Source organism: Cottoperca gobio, chromosome 15 (genome assembly GCF_900634415.1).
Source record: "Cottoperca gobio chromosome 15, fCotGob3.1, whole genome shotgun sequence".
Lineage (NCBI taxonomy): Eukaryota > Metazoa > Chordata > Actinopteri > Perciformes > Bovichtidae > Cottoperca > Cottoperca gobio.
In genome coordinates, this window is record NC_041369.1 from 12,934,486 (window position 1) to 12,957,906 (window position 23,421).

At 42.0% G+C, this 23,421-nt stretch overlaps 1 protein-coding gene across 1 annotated transcript; it reads left to right on the forward strand.

The window, feature by feature from the left end:
* Positions 1-131: 131 nt before the first annotated feature.
* On the forward strand, positions 132-22,472 carry antxr1d (ANTXR cell adhesion molecule 1d). Its single transcript, XM_029449394.1, has 18 exons — positions 132-471; positions 4,954-5,025; positions 5,104-5,175; positions 5,445-5,526; positions 6,011-6,041; positions 6,126-6,199; positions 7,196-7,264; positions 7,354-7,434; positions 7,550-7,610; positions 11,842-11,940; positions 12,093-12,162; positions 15,875-15,953; positions 16,296-16,391; positions 16,725-16,763; positions 16,895-16,993; positions 17,066-17,230; positions 17,355-17,435; positions 21,352-22,472. The coding sequence occupies exons 1-18, from the start codon at positions 314-316 to the stop codon at positions 21,649-21,651; spliced, it is 1,728 nt and encodes a 575-aa protein (XP_029305254.1). The 5' UTR covers positions 132-313; the 3' UTR covers positions 21,652-22,472.
* The last annotated feature ends 949 nt before the right edge of the window (positions 22,473-23,421 follow it).

Sequence of the window (23,421 nt, forward strand, 5' to 3'; positions counted from 1 at the left end):
CCACCCAGACAGTAGATGTTTCACAACAAAAAAAAAGTCTGTGTGAAAGTGGAGTTTTGTATCTCTCCTCGGGTGTCGCTCCTCTCCTCCATCCTGCCCTGCTTCAGTGCATTTTTTTTTTCTCAGTTGAAAGACAAGACTTTAGAGAGCCCGGCTTAAACTGAACAACACTCCTGTAGCCAACCCAGCAGGAGGGAACACCGAGAAAACAACGCGTTATACGCACAAAGTCGATTCAGAAACAGATGATAAGAGAGAAAATGTGAAGATCTTTAGTTGTCAGTACTGGTGTAGTCAACAGTAACCGGGAAAGATGGCGAGGACACAGACTCGCATGTTCCTCGCCTTGGCTTTGCTGGGAATTTTCTTCCTCGATGTCTCTGTGAAAGGAGAGCTGCAGGGAGAGCAACAGGAGGAGGAGGAGGAGAGGTCCTGTCAGGGCGCCTTCGACCTTTATTTTGTCCTGGACAAGTGAGTGTCTGATATTATTTACGGCTTTGTTACTTTCCCATCGCTGCGCATTGCCATGCAACCGCCCAGTTGTTTGGAAACGCGGAGCGCATCAGTCAGATTCAATCTGTTGTTGTTACGGTGCTAAAGAAAAGTAACTTACAAATTTGAGCTTGTAAATTCGACAGTCCGGCTTTTATCAATTTGCTTTGTGTATCACATAATCAGTCCAACATTTTAATGGATCACGGAGAGCACTTCCAACACCATTTAAACCATCATTGTTATCTTTTCTTTACGTTGTCTTTTAGCACATATAGTCTAAAAGCATTGTACTTGAAGTAGGAAGGATATTCCTGAGATAGGGACATGCGTTTTTTTCTTTTCGTCCGGTTCAAAGTGGAGAAGCAAACAGATTGAGTTTTTACCCACGGGATGTGGGCAGGGCGAGCAGGCTGGATAGAGTTTCAGGCTGATGACGCCTGCGGACACAGCTGCAGCTGCAGCCCCACAGCAGTGCTGTGTGGCCTGGTGATCCTTCAAACTATTCTCTTCATCTACTGTGGGCCGATTGTATCCTGAACCGGTCATGTAGTGACCAGAAGCAGGGTCCTTTCTTTATTGTTCTCTGCAGGCAGTTAGACTTATTTTTAACCCGATTAGGTTGATGTTTTTATGGAACAAAAACACCAGAAAACATGTGTAATGGCACGAATTTCTAAGGCATGTTTTATAAATTGTAAGGAATGATTAATCACTGGTTTAATACATTATTTATTTTTACTTCACAGATCAGTTATAAGACATTTGTAAGAACAACATTTGGATTATGACAAATATTTCTCTTTTGTATAGTGTGCGTCCACAGTTTAACTCGCTCTGCCTTTTTAACAGGCTCTTTAATTCCACCAGGGTCCCACCTGCAGTAGACACTAACCTTCCAAATAAAATCAAATACAACTTTTAAAGTATGCCTTTCATAAAAATGATATATATGAAAGTGGTACTACTGCATCTTTAGAAAAGTAACCCTATTCTTAATGAATTGTTGGGCTTGTTTGTCTTCATATGATATAAGTCAGTAGAGGGTTGACAGGAAATGAGGCATGAAAGGAAGACAAAAGCCCTCATTTGAATCCCAGACCTTGCTATTACTTCATGTCTCTTCGACCTCTAGGCCACCACGATGCCCATAACCCTTTTTCTAACATTAATACCAACTCTCAGACTAACCCCAGATCAGCCTTTGAATATCTTTCTAACGCTTTTTTAGCACCTGGAACTCAATGGACTTTTAGGTGGCACAAGTTGTAAACCAAGAGGAATGCATATTCAGCCACCTCACAACTCCAACAAACATACTTGACTTCTCATAATGGTATGTTTTTGCCACATTTTGGGCTGTGTAGGCATGACCATTCCAGTAATTGTCGACACATGAGCTCTCTGCAGTCTCAGACTGTGTTGCTGTTCATAGCTGCTCAGACATTATAAAGAACATTTTTGCACTATCCTGTCCTGAGTTGCAGGGTGAGATTAAGTTTGTTGACACAAAACGATCAGACATGTCATAACATGCTAAGAGAGCAGAGGGAGAGAGGGATGAAATGACAACAAGAAAACAAGACGGTTGAATTTGTTGTCCTATTTTTGTAGAAGAATAATGGGTTATAATGTCAAAAGAATAACGGGAGAGCAGTGATTTAGCGGTGAAGCTGTTGAACATTGTGGTATGTGTATAACATTTTGGGAAATACGGTGAGATAACGGTTTTAAAAAGCTCGCTGTATGTCCTCAGTTGCCCGATGTGCACCACCTATGAGCTGGACATGTTGAGTGACATTTTACTTTGGTTTCGACACATTTGATTATATTTCAGAGGTCCACGGCAAACATCTGTCAGCCGCTCCTCAGTCTTTACGCTTTGCTTCCAAAAGTTTCGGAGGAGCCTAGGGGAGTGTGGCATGTCACGGATGGCCAAGCCTCTGGTACGCCTCTGTTTGTTTGACTGTCTGGACCTGCATGCTTCAGCAAGCCTTCAGGATGCTTCTGCTCTTTTTCCCTGAGATGACACCGATTTGTTACCTGTTTTTCAGATCTTAAATGCCACACAGTGACCTAATCTAATGTTCAGTGTTGGAAAAAGGAGCAAAATCATGCATTAGGGATGTCTTTATGTGTCTACACTGATCTTCACCTCTTCACTGTTTGTCTCACATGTTTGGCTTCGGCTTCACTGTCCAGAAGGTTAAGAGGCATGCTGGGTAGAGAATGTGTGTATGCTCCACTGGACGCATCTCAGCACACAGAATGAACATTAAAAAAAACATTCCTACACTCCAGGTCTGACCCTCACCAAATACCGGGCTGCATCTTTCCTCTTTATCTGGTTGCCCACAAATAGAATTATAGGTGTTGTGTCTTTTGGACGGGTTCTGAACAGAGATTAGTTTTCACTGATCAAATTCTTACAGACAGGAGATTATGTCCTGCACAGAAAGGTAGAAAGGTCGAGACAAATTGCTGAATTGGTTGGATGATGGCAGTGATTTAGGTCTGTAGCCTTTTGATATAAGTAGTACAAATACAGTGTGTTTTCCGTGTATTAATTGAATTGAAGAGCTTTCCTAATGCAGTATTTAAAAACAATTAAATGCACTCATACAATGTCTGAAGGGATTGTTTTTATAAGTGATAATGATCTCTCAATTATTTTTCTGATTAATTTAATAACATTTTATTCCCAAATATTTCAGGAATTAATGAGAAATGCACAGAGCCCAGGGTAATGTCTCAGAATTGCTTGTTTTGTCTGAACACAAGATGAAAAATGTAAAAAAAAAGAAGAAGAAAAAAACGCATATATTCACATTTGAGAAGCTACTTGATGATTGCCTTAAACAATTAATCAAAAACTTCACCCGTTCATTTTCGATCAAATAATTAAACGGTCTTTTCCACACGTAGAAAAGGACTCTCAGTTTGGTGAAGAGAACACTTTAAGGACTTAAACATGTTTTACTTTAGCAGTGTTTTAAGACTCCTTCTGTCCTGCTTTTGTTGTGTGTGTGTGTGTGTGTGTGTGTGTGTGTGTGTGTGTGTGGGTGTGTGTGTGTCAGTAAACCTTGTGACCTTTAAGATAAGATAAAGATTTTTTTTTAAGTGGGAGAGTTATTTCCCCAGGAGACTCCTCCTGGATCAGGGCTTTTATCATGCCATCCCTTCCAGGGGCAAAGATAAGTGGAGCAGGAAGCGACTGGTTAAAGAGAGGTCCAAAAGAGGCATCGTGAGTCTAAGCAGCTCAGACTTTCACTCTATTTATGACCCTATTACACACACACACACACACACACACACTCTGCCTTTTGTTGTTTGATGTTGCATCCTTCAATAGACACTCACCATATACAGTCTGACACTCACACTCACATTTGCCCCCTGCTGAGTGTTACTTTTGCGCCCCTCTGTTGTTCATGTTGCAGCCTTTTCATTCTGTCGACCGCCAACCTGTTGTTAGACTGGCTGTGCTCACTGGGTCCATCTGTTCTCCCTCACAGCCACACACACACATGCACAAACACACAAACACAGATACTATACACACACGGACACGGACACACAGGCCAGCTGCCTTCTACATGGTCCCTGCTAGAGGCAGACTGCTACATCTGTCCATGTCTAACCTCAACCCTCTGGCCCAGCAGCAATTAGCCCCCATTAGCAGCCCCCTGGGACTGGTCTTCATTAAGGACACTGTCATGTACACAACAGCATGTAGTAGGCTAACCAGCAGCGCTCACCGCTCACAGGTTACAGTGTAAACTAATGGAATGTGACTGAGTGGCCAGAGGAATGTCCTCAAATGCAGTTACGGTTCATGGCCGTGGAATCCAGTTTGTACATATTTGTACGTGTCCTACTAAACCTAAACTACTTTTGAATCATAACCTACGAAAAGTGATGGCCCTATTCAGATATGGATATATATTTTTACTAATTATTTGTGAGATTGCAGGGTTTTACCTTCTAAAGTGGTGTTGAATCATTTGAATAAGGTATAGATGAGGTTTTATTTTTACTTGTTTCTTACGTTAGTGTTAGCAAGAGTTTGCTTGCGTCAGCATGCTAACATACTCACAATGACATTGCTAATAAGCTGATGTTTAGTATAGCATTATGTATAACATGTTTACGATCGTAGTGTGTTAGCATGCTAACACTAGCTAATTAGCACTGATCACAAAAGTACAGCTGAAGCTGATGGGAGTTTCGCATGTAATGGCCATAAACCAAATATTTTTGACAAATCAAAGAGATCATAAAAGTTGTTACAGATCATCCCGAAGGTAACAAGATTGTCTGTACCAGATTTCATGGCAATAAATCTCTGTATCCTGCAGTTGACTCAATAAAATTGTGTTGGCTGTGGCTGATGATAATTAGTCATCTGTGGCAACATCACATTTCCGTCCTTTGTAAGGTTGTGTTCTTGTTGTTTTTCAGATCTGGAAGTGTGAAGAATCAATGGATAGAGATTTATTCCTTTGTGGAGCAGCTGGCGGAGAAGTTTATCAGGTACAAGCAGGTTAAGTCATTCAATTGGATGTTTTCTGTTTCTGCCTGTGTTAATTTCAAACAACTGTGTGTTTGCAGCCCCATGCTGCGAATGTCCTTCATTGTCTTCTCCACGCGAGGAAACATCATCCTGAAGCTAACGGAGAACAGGTAATGCCCGCACCTGAAGCACACCTGAACTGTACCATTTCTTCTTCCTCCCTGCACTACACTTCTCTAGTATTACACATTTCCTCTCTTGTTGTGTTAAACTTTGGTTTGGATTTTCTGAACAAGATGTAATGAAACACAAATCTCATCCAGCGTTACCAATATCTCTCTCTGCCTCTCAAGTTCTAACTTCTGTATTGTGAATATTTCTTAATCTCTTTTCCTAAAAGCAGCTTCTTTCCGGTGTACTTTGTCTGTTTGCACTACAGGGAGGCCATCACTGAAGGCTTAAGATCTCTGAGAACGGTTATCCCTGGAGGAGACACATTTATGAACTTAGGCCTGGAGATGGTAAGGATGAGACTGATAACCCAACACATGGCCTAAATCACACCAGTGTAGTCTTCGCTATAAGAATTTATTCTGGAAAATTTCCACTGAGGATTAATTGAGCCTGGCAGCTGGAACCAGGGACAATTAGATTAGTATGAGGAGTGGCTCAGACCGTGAATGACTTGCTGCTTCTTGAAACTGCTGAGCTTTGTGAACGGGTCTTTAAGCGAGGCATTGTAAAACGAATCATGATTCCACACTTTCACCTTAGTCTAGCTCTTTTTGTTTTTACTCAACAGAAACATGTTTGGGTGGTTCATGATTCAAAATTTCCAGATGACATCGACATTTAAAAATCTAGAGCAAAGACCAATCAAGTGTCAGAAGGGTTCATGTTGATGCCCTCCCAAAAGAGCACTTAACAATCTTCAGCCGTCTTATTTTGAATAAGTTAATTTAACTGGCTCAGAATCACAGTCTAAAGTCTTCTTTGCAATTGCAGGCTAATGCGCAGATACATCAAGAGAAGCAGGGTAAGCTCTGTCTAATTATGCTCATCACTTTAGCCTACATTTAGTGCATTGTTTCAGAGAAGTTGAAAGTGTTGTGTTCTGCAGGGACAGCCAGCGTTATCATCGCTCTGACGGATGGAGAACTGAATGAGTGGCAGTTTGACACAGCTCAGCGAGAGGTAAGATTATAGAGGGGTGGATCTTGTTACTGTATGTGGAAACCTTTTGTTTACTGTGCTCTATGTCCTTTCTATTCCTGGTTGTTAGGTTCAAGTTGTTATTGCTGTTCTGTTTTATTGATTCTCTTTCTGATTTTCATATATTACAGGTCATTTAATGACATCAAGTAATCTCACAGTTTTGATTTGATTGACGCACCTGCAAATTGTATTGGGGCTCCATACATACATTACTTTAAAGAATTAAGATTTAGTTATTTATTGCCAAGTGTTACTTTGTTTAGCTCACATAACTACACTAAACACAAGTGGTAAAAGCTCACTCATTCCTGTGGATTTGTATCCCTCCGCACTATTATGTTTTTTGGGTTCGCCAAACATACATATGTACGTACAATCTTGTGAACGCAATATCTCAGGAACACTTAGACTGAAGGATGGACTGATTTAGAATATGGTGGTCAAAGGTGGGAAATACCTTTGACCTTACAAAACACACAAATGTCTAATAGGATAAAATGATGAAGTGATGACATTTTGGACAGATATAGATGCGTACAGCCACGAGGCGGTAATTCTAATGTTGTTCTTGGGACAATTTGTAAAGTCCTCCATTGTTAGATACCTTTCAAAGATGGATCAAAGTAAGGTGATTAAAAATTAATTGAATAGTAAATCATAAAAACAGTGCAATAATGTTGATCACTATGGATAATATAAAATACAAGTAGAAGATTAATGTATACACTAATTGTGCAAAGGCATAGCCAATAACTGACACATGCTGCTAATTGGCATTTAACAAACCTTTGTGGTGGTGTTTTAACTCTGGTACTTCAGCGCTAATGTACATCATGTTGTCTAGCTCCAGTCTAACATGTCTACCGTGTGGACTGAGATAATCTGTGCTTTTTAGGAGATGTATTTGGCTCCATAAGCCTACTAGAGTCTCTTTAAAGCTCACTGTTTTTGGTTTAATTGTTATTTTCTTTGCAGGCACAGAGGGCCAGGTCTATGGGAGCCATTGTTTACTGTGTAGGGGTCAAAGAATTCAACCAGACTCAGGTAAGATCCACAGAAGGATATTGAAGATGTTGTTAATACATACAAAAGCAAAAACAATGTTTTCTTTCTGTCTCTGTATGTTTTTCTAGCTAGCAACTATTGCAGACACCGTGGAACATGTGTTTCCTGTATGGGGAGGCTTCCAAGCCCTGAGGGGAATCATTGACTCGGTATGACACATAAATAAGCACATGTATACAGACTCGTCCACACTACAGAGACACACACAATATATGTTATTAAATTGTCTTGTGACTGTTGTTTTCCTTTTGTCTGATCACTCAGATCATCAAGAAGTCCTGCATTGAGATTCTAGCGGCCGAGCCGTCCAGCGTGTGTGCAGGAGGTAAGAGGTGTGAGGTGCAAGGGCTTCCCCTCCTTGTTACGACACTAGGTAGTCACGGTGTGTGATTGTGTCTGATGACAGTCATCTAAAGCCGCTGGAGTGGAACATGAGGTTGAGTAATCGCATGGACGCTTATGACCGTGCAGTGACAGAGAACGTATTGTCAGTCACGGCCGGGGGAAATTAGCATAGCCGCTTCAGCACAGCGTGTGTGCAAAAAAGAGGAGGGGGGGGGCGGGTGTTGGTCAGAGGAATTAGCCGTGATACTTTAAGCATGGCTGCTCCTCTGGCCTAGTTTGCCACATCGTATATGTTAAATAAAATTCAACCCTGTCCTTCCTCTCACCTCTTCTTCTATGTCCAGCTCTTTTACTTCTGGACAGCATTTTCAGGAAGTAAGAGAGACGGGGAGAGAGAGCTGTTGTGTGTATCCAGCAGGATGGATGAGCTTTGACATGACCTTATTGGGAATCACTTAAGAGAGTGCATTTGCGGCAGTGCTACCAGGACAACCAATGAAGATTAGCATCCATTAGGGGATATGATGGACGGTAAAGTTTATGGAAAGGATAGAGGAGGGGAGAAGATATGGTTTTTAGAGCAATGAAAATGTTGCCTTGAAAGGGCAAAAATGAGGAAGGCATAATAAAGAATTACATTTGCCCTCATGGGATAATTACTGGTTTGTTGCCAGAGCCTGAGTGTGTCATTCGACATGTGCACAAATATCCTCCAACAGCCTCATTTATTATTCGATTGATGAACAGCCTAATGGTCAGTGAACTAAGAAACCAAGGACCCGCTTAAACCAAGACCTGATTTTGACCTAATTAATGGGGGGCAAAGATTGTAATGTGAGGATGCTTATAGCAAACCCTTTGTTATGTGTATGAATAATTTGCAGCTCTTTACATCCAATGCTTATATATTTTGCTTATGAGTGGCTTTACATTTCTGTAGAGAAATAACAGGCACTTCTGTCCACTACTCAAATCTTATTCTTGCAGCATAATGTGATATGTTATTCTCAAGCTCAATTTAGCAAAAGTGTGTGACTGACAAGATTCCCAAGAGGTTTGAATGTAACCTTCTACCCACATCCATCCATGTTGATGCATTTACATGTACTTACATACTGACATATTGCATAGGTATTGTGACAGTCTCTTTCTCCGTCTGCCTGCATATTCACATAGTAGACATGCTTTACACCAACACACGCACACACACACACACACACACACACACACACACACACACACACACACACACACACACACACACACACGTACACACATGTCCCTCACATTGATGTGAAGTGACCAGACCGAGCTGCCTGCAAACAGGCCATCAGACTGGACAGTGAACGTTGGGCCGCACTATCAGACATGACAGCACTGATTCCCCTCACACACACACACACACACACACACACACACATACACGCGCACGCACACACTGAGAGGACGGTGGGAATTGTACCTTAGATCTAACATGACAGCAGAGATTGCTGCTTTCATTAACGTCTGACCCTTTCCTCCCGTTCTTCCGTCCTCCTTCGCCCCTCCCTGCCCTTCACTGTCCCGTCGCACTAACGTGATTGAAGAGCCGCTGTTCGGACAAGCCGCAGCCCCTATTCGCCACACACACAAGACACGCATGCATGTACGTGTGTATAGTTGCACACATTCATACAAATCTCATCCTTGTCAAACGCTCAGGTGTAGATGTAAATTGACATGTGACCACAGAGGAGAGGAGAGGGCAGAAGCATATGTGTTGTACATGTCATCAGGGCCCCACCAGTCCCTGCCCACCATGTGTCTGACAGCACTGACCTTTTAGCCCATCGTGTGTGTGTGTGTGTGTGTGTGTGTGTGTGTGTGTGTGTGTGTGTGTGTGTGTGTGTGTGTGTCAGATGTTCAGTTTTTTATTGTATACCCATCAATATCAATGATTTATTAAGATTAGATGGATAAAACATACAGTGTATTTGACAAACCCCATCTTTAGTAAACCTATTGGTTAGGAATTATACTCTGATTTAGGATTAAATATTTGAAGAACATTCTCTGCTAGATGTTAAACTGTTACATGTAGTTATAATGCAATGTACCATTTACTTGCTGATGAATAAAAAAATTGTTTTCTACTTTTAAAATAGTAATAATAATAATAAATAAAAATAATAATCAGTCTCACAATTAGAGTAATATCTGCCATGTACCTTTTCCAAGTTGTGTGTTTTTGTGCGTGTGCAGTGTATACAGATATCCATCGTGTTGATAAAGGTTAAACTAAGCATTATGGCTCCAACACTTAAGTTACAGTTAAAAATGGGAGAAAGAAACAAGGGGACATTTTGGCTGGATAAGATTGATTGAAATGTATACTAACATAGTTGTGTTTTACTTTGAGACTAAAATGCCCTGACTTTTAGTCAACTAAACTTGATAAAAAAAACAAAAACAGGATGAGGTTGAATAATATAATAAAAAAACAAAGATTAAAATTATATATATATATATATATATATATATATATATATATATATATATATATATATATATATATATATATATATATATCTGACAAAATGAACACTACTGTGCAATAGCGCCCTGTCACAGCTCATGCTGTTTGATGGTAACAGTGTGTGAAAGGGGGATGACTACTTAAGCAGCCACGGCGCTGAGCATTAGGAATAATTAATGTTAAGACCTCCAATTAAGTTGCACATTGTTGTGGCTGCAAACCACATAAAGCATCAGTTTATATGAAAATGAATACAATCCAACTTGTACTATAATAAATAGTTGTAATTTATTGCTCTGGTTGTTGTGGTTATGTTTTACAGTAAACTTAGAGCAAGAGGAGGGAGAAGGCATGGGGCATGGGGCATGGTGAACAGTACATGATTAGGCTGTCTGTAATGAGATGTGTGGTTAATCGGGTGGTTTATGTGTCCAGTATGTGAGTCTAGCTACAGAAATGACATGAGCAGTACTGACAAGTTGCAAGTTACTGAACATCTGTAAATAAGCACAGACTTGCAGATAGACATAGTTGTATGAGATCGGCACAGTTGCAGGATATTTGATATGACAGAGATTGGATATCTGCACTTTCTGTACAAACTAATGCAATTTGTTTAGTAATATGTTTTATCTAATATCTACATCCTATATGTAATAAATACAACTTGTGCTTGTGTTGTGACAGCTCAATTTCCATCTGTCTTGTACATCAGCACTTTTCCTCTTGGATCTCCTCCAATCTGCAGTTTGAAACTCTTTTAGTTTTCTGTAAATTTGGGTAGGGAAATTTAAAGTGATGTTTATTTTCTCCACTCAGCACTACCGCTTGTGTATCTGTATTTATGGCTTTTCAAAGCAGCCTGTCTGACCTTTAAGGAAATACTATCACATATACACCCACACCCTGTGATGTTTTTATCCAGTGATCTTTACGCTGAAGCTTTAAATGTTAAAGGTGTGGCAAACGCTCACTCCTATTAGCCAGGATAATGCTAGAGGAAAGCTCAGTGCACAACCAGAGACCACACACACGCACAAATATGCACGTTCAAACACATGCCTGCACATACTGAAGACATGCAGACCCATTCGTCAGAAAAACACGAAGGCAGTGCACACATACAGTATGTACACCATGTTACATGCAGATGCATACAGACATGTGTTAATGGTGCCATAGGTAAGGTCAGACCTACTTTGACAGTGCTGTGCTGTTGTCAGCCCTGCAGGCGTGATTTTAAGCAAGTGTTTTTTCCCCGCTCTCTAACATATGCTGGGTAGCAGCCACATAGACACTCCAGCATATGCCGGTAAGCCTCTGTCAGTGCGCTTTAACAGTGCCTGGGAGAAACTAAAGGTCAACAACACACACACTCACGCACACACCTTCTGGCTACTGCACAGCACACATTTGTGAATAGTAGTACTTTAAGCATTAGCACCATTGGAGCTTGTTATGGTCTTTGCACACATACACGCACAAGCACACAGATATAAACAAACAGTAATGAGGTATGCACAAGTTGAGCACATCAGAGAAAAGGAATGCCTGCCAGCAATCTTCTTTCACTTACAGATTTGAATCTTTTACATCTCGCATACAGCTGAAAATATGTGTCGGACAATTGTTATGCATGAGTGTGCATATTGCTAATCATTTCTGAAGGTGCCTGCTTTTTTGTTTTGTGTCTCAGAGAGTTTCCAGGTGGTGGTGAGAGGCAATGGCTTTCTCCATGCCAGAAACATAAACCAGGTCCTCTGCAGCTTCAAACTGAATGATACACTTACTGTGGGTAAGTTCTGCTGACAAGCACACACACGTTTACATTTTACTACATAATCTGGTTTGGTTTGTGCATTTAAGAAGAATATGGGAACCTTTTTTTAGCTGCAGATGTTACAATTTCTCCTACATAAAGTGTGATTTTTGTATCTCCCTGCGCAGACGAAAGACCATCTGGAATAGAAGATACCTTCCTGCTCTGCACTGCTCCTGTCGTAGAGGAGGTTGGGAGGTAAGCTGCACATCTCTTTTGGCTCTCACTGCCTTTTCACCCCCACACTCATACTCGGCCATCACTCCAGTTGCCAAATTCTTCATGTTCAGCTATAACACTCTGAGCCCAGATATTTGCCAGCCGCACGCAAGTTTTGTGTGGACACAGAAGAATGCTGTCCTTGAACAAATTAGGGCCAAAGTCATTGAGTGTCTGTGATCAATCAGTGTTTGTCACAGCTAACGAAGCCAGACACCAATCACAAGGGGACAACAGGAGTAGAGCCCAGGAACACGACTTAATGAGAGCCTGCTGGAGAGGACCTTCGCAACTGTGTGTGTGTTTGTGTATTTGCGTGCTGTGTGATGTATCCCAATCTCTGTCTGACACTTTGGGAGAACAAAAGTGTGAGGGGAGTCGGCGGGGTAGTGTAAAGTTTCCTCTAAGGGCTTCCAGCCTCGCTCCTGGTGTTTCCGAGCAAAAGTTTCTTGCGGGGCAGACAGAGTGATGCTGTGGGCTGAGCTCGACGAGGACTGAGGCCCAGCAGCCTTCCTGTCCCCACTGCCTGCAGTCCTGTGCATAATTATACACTCCGGCCTGCGGCCTCAGACACCTCCCAGTCATCATCTGTCTTTATGCTGTCACTCAGATTTCTAGCGTGATTTGAGCTTGTCTTGTCTGCCAGTGAAAAGTACTGCTTTGATGGGGAAGTACTGTTCAGAGATGGGAAGCAGGAAGATAAGAGTCTGTTACATAGAGTATTATTTTACTCACACACGTTATAACAGACGTGACACACGGATTTGTAACTCACAGAATATAAATGGATTAACAAATAGACAGCAACAATTGACCTTTTTCACGGCAGACATTTTTGACTTGTCATAGCACAGGTGAAACTAATTTAGTTAGCGATGGCTCAGTGCCCCAATCAGCTATGATCGTTAATGTTATTGGTAACACCTGTGCTTTTCCTACTAGGAAGAAAAGTAAATTCCCCTAATTCACAATCCAGCAATAGTTGTTGCCAGAGTGGCTTTGTCGCAGGTTGGGCTGTACCTCCTGAGAGCAGAGCAAAAATCATCATTACTCACTGCAATGGGGCCTGAAGGAGTCGTCCTTCCATGTAACAGAAACCCATTAGAGCAGAGTCAGCACTGCCTTATCACCCTAAAGAGGAAGTCAGCTGTGAATGGCTGAAGGGTTCAGAGAAGAGGCCAACAGCTGGCTTATGAGTTATGCGCTGTGGTGCAATAATGTGCAGATAGACGTGGAAATATGTAGTGAGGTGAGTGAGGGAGTGTCACCGTACAGGCTAAACATGTGTTCGATATAATAAATTATTTCCTTTCCTGTTTCCTTCTCAACAAAATCCTCCATCTCATCACCCAAGATCATCAGATTTTATGTTTAATGTTAAATCACCAACTATATTTATATCTATTATATCTATAACTTATCAGGCAACAGTGCTAAAATTCTAATCGGAGATTTTAAAATGTGGAGAACTTATTACCTTCGGACAGAAAGAACATAATTAGATGCTTCTCGGATGATGTTAACCTGTGATTGACTTTTCTCATGATTTCTTTTGTTGTTTAAGTTGTAATAATCTTTAAAAAAAAAAGGCCTGGTGGATAAGACACATTATTAAAAGAACCTAACAACACAGACAGACTAAGGTAACAGCACCAACACTGACATCTTGTCAAAAGAAATGCTTGTATGATCTTTCTGAAGCTTTCAACGTCGTCTCATGGACTTCCTCTGTGGATAGAGTCGCTCAAAATTAAACACAAAGTAAGTAGACGTTAAAAATGTATTTTATCACGCTGCTGTTTTCAAGGTCAAGTATGAACTTTAAACCTCAAACGTTGAAGTCAGTCATCACAGCATCTGTCCGGTGCAGAACCATTGAGTGACCAGTAAATAAAAGGCAAAAACAATGGTCACGACACTTATAATAACGAGCTGATTATACCAAAAGTATAGAGATCCCTTCTTAATACAGATTACAAATCAAATGTTTCACTTTTATATTGACCAAACTTAATCAATAATGAAAACAATCATTAGCTGCAGCCTTAAACTGTCAAGTTACATTATAGGTGAACTGCTTCCTGTTTCGGGGTTGTAAAGTCTGTGCATGAAGTCTGAGGGACTCCAGCTCCCAGCATTACCTATTCACCAGAACCCCAAAGATCCTCACTCACCTCCTGTTCCACCCAAGCCTTGTCGCAAATAATGAAGTCATTGACGCTGCCGTCACACAAATGTATGTTGACTGGGAGCCTTCCGGAAGCAGCTCCCCCTCTTACACACACACACAGAGACAGACACGGGGCAAAGACATCTATAGTGGGCAGATTAATGATTGATAGGGGCTGAGATCTATCTGTCAGAGAGGAGCTGATAGCACCGCGTCCCCTGCCTGACTGAAAGAAAGGCTGACCATATAATGGGAAAGGGGGGGGTGAGAAGTAGAAGAAAAGATGAGTGGCACCTGCACCGCCAATTTCCCCCTTTTGAAGTCAGTGTCAGCATGAGTTATGAGACGAGCTACAGTGGTATGGAGAGGATTCAGGAGGGGGTGAGGAGGCGAAAACAGAGTCATTGATTGAGGAAGGGAAGAAGGGCTCTCAGAAGGGAGGGACAGTGCTGAAGGGATGTAGAGCAGGAAAGGCACTCCTCCTACCATCCCCCACTCTGTTTCCTCTCCTCTGCGCCCCCCCCCCCCCCTCTCCACCCCTGCAGTGACCTCCCACTTGTCGCCCCCTCCTCAAATCTAAACCCACAGCTCAATGCCCCCTTGTCTCTGCCCCCTGAAAACCATAAGAACAGCACAGGAAGCCTTTCTCCATTCTTTTCCAAACCTATAACAACAATCCAGCTGTCTGTGTTTTTCACCCTCAAAAATGTCTTGTTTTTGTTCTAAAGGCAAGACACAACAGGCAAAAATGTTGAGAGTTTGGGCTGTTTTGCTACCATAACATCTCTCCTTTCAGGCTTGTGGATAGAAAACAAACTAAATACACATTTAGGTGTTTATTTTACTACACTTCCTCTATTTGTCCTTAATTCACAAAAGGTTAGCATTAGATAATACCTCATTTGCGCATTTAAACATAACATTTCAGAAAACTTCTAATACAAACATAATTGTCGTAATGTAAATAAGAAACTAGGGAAGTTTCATGGTGATATCTATTTGTTAGTTTGTTGTACCCTATTCACCTGCAGTGTGTCCCCTTAGCTTTATAGATAACCTGTCAATTAAATATTCCACTCAAACCTCAATCCTGTACAACCTTTGCTTCCATCAACCTCGCTGTCTGCCCACACAAAAACAAATGTTTTCCCCCTTCTCTTGTCCATGCCCTGCCTATCTTTGTGCAGTTAAAGCCGCAGATATCCTCACTGAAAGCTGGAGAATAAGAAGTAATTTAACTGTCTGTGGTTTCCACATTAGAGGTCTGGGTCTGATCCAAACTGAAGAGATTCCTTCTGTGGGTGGAGAACTCCCTGACCTCTTTAGAGACTTTGGTTTTGTGTCTGTCAGCATGTTTGTGTGCTTAAAAGGCAGCAAGTATGGACAAAGTAGATGGAGGAATGTGTTTGACACCTTGGGCGAACTTGTACAGTATCCGAAACAAGACCGCAAATGTGTGCACGCAAGCAGGTATGCACAGAAGCGTGTGATACGACCAGTCACGAGTTTGTGTTTTTGCAGGGTGATCTACCTGCAGGTGAGCATGAATGAGGGCCTCTCCTACATCACCAGCTCTGTTCACATCACTACCACTGAATGTGTGAGTACATCCTGTGTATATAGTCCGCACACAACACATGATGATATGTCCCTCTGGCATGCTGCCTTTATTTGATTAAACTTTCTTTCACCCTTCCTATTTCTTCTTGGTTCTCTAGTTTTCTTCTTCTCTCCTTCCTCTCTGAGGTCTCCTCTGTTGTGTCTGTCATCAGAGGAGGCTGTGAGTACTTTCGCTTTTCATTTTCACCTTTTTCTCATCCATTGTCTTTAAATCCAGTTTAATCTCCAACCCGTAATTTCTGTGTGTGTGTGTGTGTGTGTGTGTGTGGTGTGTGTGTGTGTGTGTGTGTGTGTGTGTGTGTGTGTGTGTGTGTGTGTGCAGTTCGACGGCACCATTGTTCTAATATCGTTGCTGGTGGTCTTCCTGCTGTTGGCTCTGCTGCTCATGTGGTGGTTCTGGCCTCTCTGCTGCACTTTGGTAAGTTACAACTTGTGGTCATTTGTATCATTGGTGTGTAGTAACACGTTACATTTAATTTAGTAATTCTATTTAATAAATTGTTCTTCTAATAATTGTTGTTTTGCAGAATACTCTACTCTTAATCGAGTACATTTGCAAAAAGCTTTTTTTTACTTCTACTTTACATGACATTGTCTACACACTTCTTGTTACTTTTATTTCTTCCTGATTCAATATACATGTAATTATAAAGTAACAATACTTTTACTTGAGTACCGTTTTTCTTTTCTCTACCCACCACTGTTGATTATGTCTTTGGTTCCCTCATGGCATTTCTTTTTCAAACTTCAGGTGATCAAAGCACCTCCACCACCTCCTCCTCCAGAGCCAGTAAGACTTATACATCTCTAAATCTACTAATTATTAGTGTTGTTATTGATATGGTAGTAATAGTGATAATATTAATAGTAGTATGTTCGGGAGACAATGTACTGTGTCATGTAATTGAGTCTCACTTTAAGGACTCGGATGATGATGATGGGATGCCCAAGAAGAGGTGGCCCACAGTGGATGCATCCTACTATGGAGGAAGAGGAGTGGGTGGCATTAAACGCATGGAGGTATGCATGCACACACACGCACACACATTTTCAACACTCATAAGAACATGCTTTTAAATGAGGCTTTCCTAGGTGCGATGGGGGGAGAAGGGATCCACTGAGGAAGGTGCAAAGCTGGACAAACCTAAAAATGCAGTTGTAAAGATGCCAGACCAGGAATTTGAACCGTATGAGCCCAAGCCAAGAAAACCACGACGCCGCCCACCACAGCAGAGGAGATGGTACTCACCCATTAAGGTTAGTCTGTTTTGCAATTGTCTTTTCAAAATTAAATGCATATTAAGGTTGTATTTTTTTATATTTGAATATCTCCCTTTGACATTGTTTTTGTGCCGTTTGTGCCTCTCTCTGGGTCCTCCAGGGGAAGCTAGATGCTCTGTTGTCTCTGTTCAGGAGAGGTTACGACCAGGTATCTCTGATGAGACCCCAGGCTGGAGACGAGGTGAGCCTCACACTGAACTGCAGTCGCATTTCATTTTTATTTTCTCCTGAAACATGACTAAAACATTTTCTGAGTTGGATGGCACAGAAGGGTTTTGTGTGTTTTTCCTCTGTGTATGTTGTACAATTGAGCATCTGCATTGTGTCTGTCACATTGCATAAAGACAACCCGTGTCAGTGAGCAACATGCACAATCTTCAACACAGCAGCTCAGTACTGATTTTCAACACGCACACTGACACACACACACACACAGTGAGTCAATGAGCTACTGATACCGCTCTCTTCGTCAAAGCTGCCATTGTTCACGCACAAGGAGCACTGTACTCTTCTGTACTCGACTTTGGGAATTCCCTGTGACTCCCAGAAAAAATTACTTTGCTTCTATCAGGTTTCCAAATAGCCCGTTACACACTCACTCTCTACTTTCAAATGATAATTGTAGTAGAAAAACTGTGTCGGGCTAGGTTTTAGTTCAGCTCAAATGTTGAATGTGCTATATTACTGGCCTCGCCGGCTGCTGCTGAAAAGTCCTAAATCATGACATCACTGTGTGTGACTGGACAGGGAGGGCAGAGCGGCCCCTGTTATCTAACCTTGACCCTGTGTACGGCATCCCATAACCCCACCGACATGTTTTCATCATCATACTGGTTGTCATGGTGAAACAGCTGCTCCGTTGTAAATGGTTTCATTGTCCGTCCGTCCGTCCCCCCCCCCTCATAGCAGAGGCCATATTGCTGTAAAATGTATTGATTTGCTCTTTGAATGGCATGATTCAGCTTTACTCTGTGACAGTAGCAGCATGTGTGTGTCTACTGTATCTAGAGTCTATAAAATTGGTCGTCATCAATGGTTTTATCCTCTCTTTCCATCTTGGATTTTCTTTTCCTAAACGGAACAATTAATCTCTGTCAGGGCAGAAGTTTCTAGAGTCTTTGTCAGCCACTTTCTGTGGAGCTGTGTTTCAACAATGACCCCCACAACTCCCTTCACGAGTCATTAACTGAGGAAAATAAAATGTCACTTCTCACATGGAAAGAAACAAGGGGAGGGGGGGAATCCACTTTTGTTGGAAAGCAGATAGTTATTCAGAATTGGTGCTAATAGCCATATCAGAAATGAAAGGCGACAATGATTTCTTATGTTGACAAAAGGCAGGCACAGATATAAATTATCCACAATAGTAATGTCAAACATCTCAGCTTGATGAGCAGAACAGGATTACAAAGAGCCCAACAATGTTGCAAAAAGCACAGCGATAACTATCTTGGATCAGATTTCTCAATGCAGATTGTTAACCAGCAGCTCAGGAGGAGCTCGTCCTGCTTTCTCCCCACATTACTCCTACATCGCTGCCTCTGCAAACGGCCATCAGCGTGGCTGCCAGTTTCTGCCACACTCCCCGTTTGCATTCGATCTCTCTCTACTGTGTGTGCGTGCGTGCATGTGTGTGTCATTGCAACGTATGTGTCAGCTCCCCCGAGTGAGCTTCACACAAACAGATGGGGAGTTGAAAGGCCACGAGCCATATTGTGACAGAAGAGATTCCCTTCTTTTGTCCCCAGAGCTAATGGCTCTGATGGGCCCGTCACACGGCACAGACCAGACCAGAGGGCGGCCACCATCCTCACACACAGGCAGCACAAATTAGCGTAGCAGCACCTCCAATTTTTATTTTGTTTGTGGTGCCAATTTTGCAGACAAAATATATCAACTCAAGGTCCCCTTACTCACTCGTTTTAGAGCTTTCAACCGTATCACACAGTTTTCATTAGTAGATTAGAGTTCGCTCACTTGTCATGGAACTGTGATTCAGCAACATTTGTTTCAAGTAACAGTTTCACTGGTATCCACAGAAGTCGACAGCTTTCCTACGGACTATTTCTTCCATAGTTTCAGTGAAAACAGTTTAACTCAAGCGGTGATTACTAACCAATAGGCTGACTGCACAGTGAATGAATCCAACCAACCTGAGTAGGGGGCTATATCAGATTAAAAAAAGGTTAGGGATTACTGATCCAGAACAACTGAGGCATTGATTCTGGAAACAACATGCTACTGTTGAATTTTGTAAGTGTAATTTGTTAACTGCATTGAGCACCACAAAGGTAATTTACCACATGGAGGAAGAAATGTCAGACACTGATAACTTAAAACCTAAAGTAGATCAAATCTAAACTACCTACATAGCTAGGTGAGCAATATAATATGAATATTTGTCATTTGGTTAAGCTAACTACCGACATTTAATGCTCAGTCGCTCCCTTATCTCTCTGTTATCCTGACATTATCTAAGTATTCCGTGCTTCTGAGTAGCATATGTAGTCTCTGAAATGTGTGAACTCTTGTGAGCACACATCGAGCATTTTCCGTATGTGAGTGGATCGCTGTATTGTCATGCGAGGTGACAGGCAGAGCTGTCAGGTCACATGTGCGTCTCCACTCTCTCGTCTTTCTCCCGTTTTCTTTACTATAATGGTGACATAACGGTTCCCTGTAAACGGCCGCAAAGTATCTGTGTGTGTGTGTGTGTGTGTGTGTGTGTGTGTGTGTGTGTGTGTGTTTATGAGGGAAGGGCAAATCCTTGGGGCTCAGAAGGAGAAATGGAGGCTAGACAGAGGAGTGGTGTGAAGAGGAATGCTGGAGGTGTTTTAGGGGTTTTGTTTTTCTCCTAGAAAGGAGTTGAGGGTTTGAAGTAAACAATCGCCAACAGGGGAAGTCAATCAGAGACATCACAGCCAAAAGGGCACACGGAGAGACCGACCATCACAAGTGACATATTGCTGACCTCTCACGCAACTCATCTGTGTACATAATCATCAACCCAATTCTCTACTGCAACAACAATGTTGTGATGTTTTTTGTTGGTGTTCTCTTGCAGGCAGTCCCCAAACCTTTCCCTCCCTCTGTTTCTGTTATTCATGAGGCCGAGGTTTCATTCAGGCCATATGTTCTGGTGGAGGCATGCTTACAGTCACACACACACAAACATTCATGAGCTTGTGTTCTCATTGTGTACATATGCTCTCTCTGGTGTAGTGCTGCTGCTCTGCTGCTCACAAACTGGCCTTTTCACCACGGCGGGGCAACAAGACCAAAGCAGTCACCCCCCAACCGGGCTGCCCCCAATCAATTGCGCACCCCTCACACACACACACACACACACACACACACACGCACACATGCACAATGGCCCCCTCAGTCACAAAGCTACTGCTGCTGGGGTCCTCTTATTGGCCCCTGTGTGACTTTAGGGCCTCTCTGTTTAATAAGGTGTTATAATCAGACCACCAAGGGTCTGTGACACAGGGACCAACTCTCCATCCTTCACACACTGACTGAGCAAGACAAGAGTTTGTGCGTGTGTGCAAAAGGATCCTATGCAAAAAAACAGAGAGGAAAACCATCAATGAGAACAATAAGAGAAGCGTTCCATTCTCCCTGACTTGTAAATTATGTTAAACGCTAAGGGGCCTCTGTTAACTATTGTGGGGATATTGAAATCCCTCCTTTACATCCCAACAAGTCAAGCACATAAGAGACATAAACCACTTTCTGTTCTGCATCAAGAGAGGCCGAGTCACAGAAGAGGAGGAGAAATGGAGAGAGAGAGAGAGAGAGAGAGAGAGAGAGAGACTTTGTCCGTGCCTGTCTTTGCTAGCATCACAGCTATTGTGGTGCAGGTGTGGACAGAAGACAGAAGCAGCTCTGTGTGCCCTCCAGGGCCTCAAACACACATGCCTCTGTCAGCAGAGCTGGGCAAAGACTCACACAAACCACTTTGGCTGGTGGATCTTACAAGCTCATTGATTTTGCACTAAGATGCACTGCATTTTAATCTATATTCTGCATTGAAATGATAATGTGTGTACGTTGTGGTTTAACCTTCGTCCGCCTGCCTGTGTGTCTTGCAGGGTCGCTGTATTAATTTCCAACGGGTCAAAGATGGGGAGTCCACCCCAAACAACCGGGCTCCTCCTCGCACACATCACTCTCCCTCGCCGCCACCTCCTCCTTCTCCTCCGCCCGCCGAACAGCGACCTCTGGTGTCCAACTCTGTCCCCCGTTCGAAGCCTCCGTCAAGAGGGCCCCGCACCACGCCACCCTCCCGCGCACCCCCTTCTGTTCTCCAACCCCCTCCAGGTCCACCCCCAACTCGTGTACCCCCGGGCCCCTCAGGACCCCCGCCATCTCGGCCCCCACCCACACTCTGATGGTGAACATGGGGCTTCCTATAAACGTGATACATCAATTAATTCCATAAAACACCCATGTCCGTCTTTCACCCCAAAGACAGCAGAGACAATACATCTTTAAAGCCAGAAGCTCTGTGCTTTGTTGCTGGACAGCAAACAATATTTATCTGATTTCAAAATCAGCTACTGCGTTTCATAAGATATAACGTTTATAAAAAAGAAAACATCATAGAAACAAGCATGTAGTTACTTGATTAAACCTGTATGTACAGTATTAGATGTCTTATTGACTTAAGTGGTAAGAGGAAGTCCAACAAAAAGGATTCATGTTGAAAGTTAGATTTGTGTATGAATGATGTCGAGAGTTCTGTGGAGCGAGGATGTGCTGAAAAATAAAGCATGTAGTGAAAGATGATAGCAATGTCGGTTATGTTGGCTTAGTATTTTTAATGTACACGGTTAGGTTTCTACAAATGACTGATACATCATTGTACCTTTTTAACCAAACATAAACATCTACATCTGTTACATTTTAGTGTAAAGGTTCAGTGATCCTTTTGCAACTGCAGGGCAGTTTCTCCATATTTTATTTATTATAACACAAGCCCTGTCTGCATCTGTTTTCTATTTAGTATTAGGTGGGTTTCTAGGATTTCAAATCTTTGAGGGAGGGGAATATCGAGGAAACATCCTGGTATGGCATCAGATATATTTGTGTTCTTATTAACATCAAGTGAAAGATTGCATTGGAAATGAGTATTGTACTGCATTTACTGACTGAAATGATCATTTCTTCATTAACCTTTTGTGTCAGTCTTCAATAAACAATGTTTTGTATGTATTGTCTGGCAGTGATTTCTTAGTCATTATAAGTTGGTATATTTTAATAGGACTTTGTTGCACAGTCACATTGAATCAGCTTACAAACATATTGTGGTCACTTAATGTCATTTTTATTAGTTGCAGGATGCAATATTTGGTGATGTAATGTAAGCAACGTTCTTTAATTAAAGGTATTACTCAGAACACTAAAACTAGCCATGACATTTATATAGGTAGCCTCTAAAATGAATACAGTTTTAGATTGAAAGTCATATTTTTAGAACACATCACTGCTCTGATCCGTTTGTGCTATAGTCCTGCAGTGCATAGAAGTATTCAAACCAAATGACTAAACACGTTTTCACCTCATCAATATGGGTTGTGTAATATACAAACATGAATACATACATTTAAAAAGTGGTCTAAATACTTCCTGAAGCCATTTTATTTTTGACCAAAGTTACGATGATGCCCAGTCTGAGAATGTCGAGGACATCTGCTCCCGTCCTCAGATACGCTGACACACCACGCTCAGACACAAAAGTGTGAGTAGGAGGGCGCTATGAATCATTTTTGCTGCAATCCATCCGGGAAAACGAATCACACAAAGCTAATGGTATGTTCACTGACCCTGCACAACAACAACCTACAGCTTCTCTCTCTCAATGTCTTTAAGGAGCCGCTTTGAAGGCACAACGCCACATGAAAAACTAACCGCAGGCTGGAGATAACTGGGTTTCTGATAAAGAAAATTATTAAAGAAGGAACCGTTTAAAACTGCTTGCATTTTAATTTAAAATCATCTTAAATGCATCCATTAACAGTCTTGATCACTGTTAATGAGCTAGAAGTCTACAGAACCCTCAAGTGATCAAATAACACATCAAGTCTTCCCAAACCAGTCTTATCGTCTGTGTACATATCAATGTTCATACATAAATACATTTGTGTTTACCGAAATCTGAG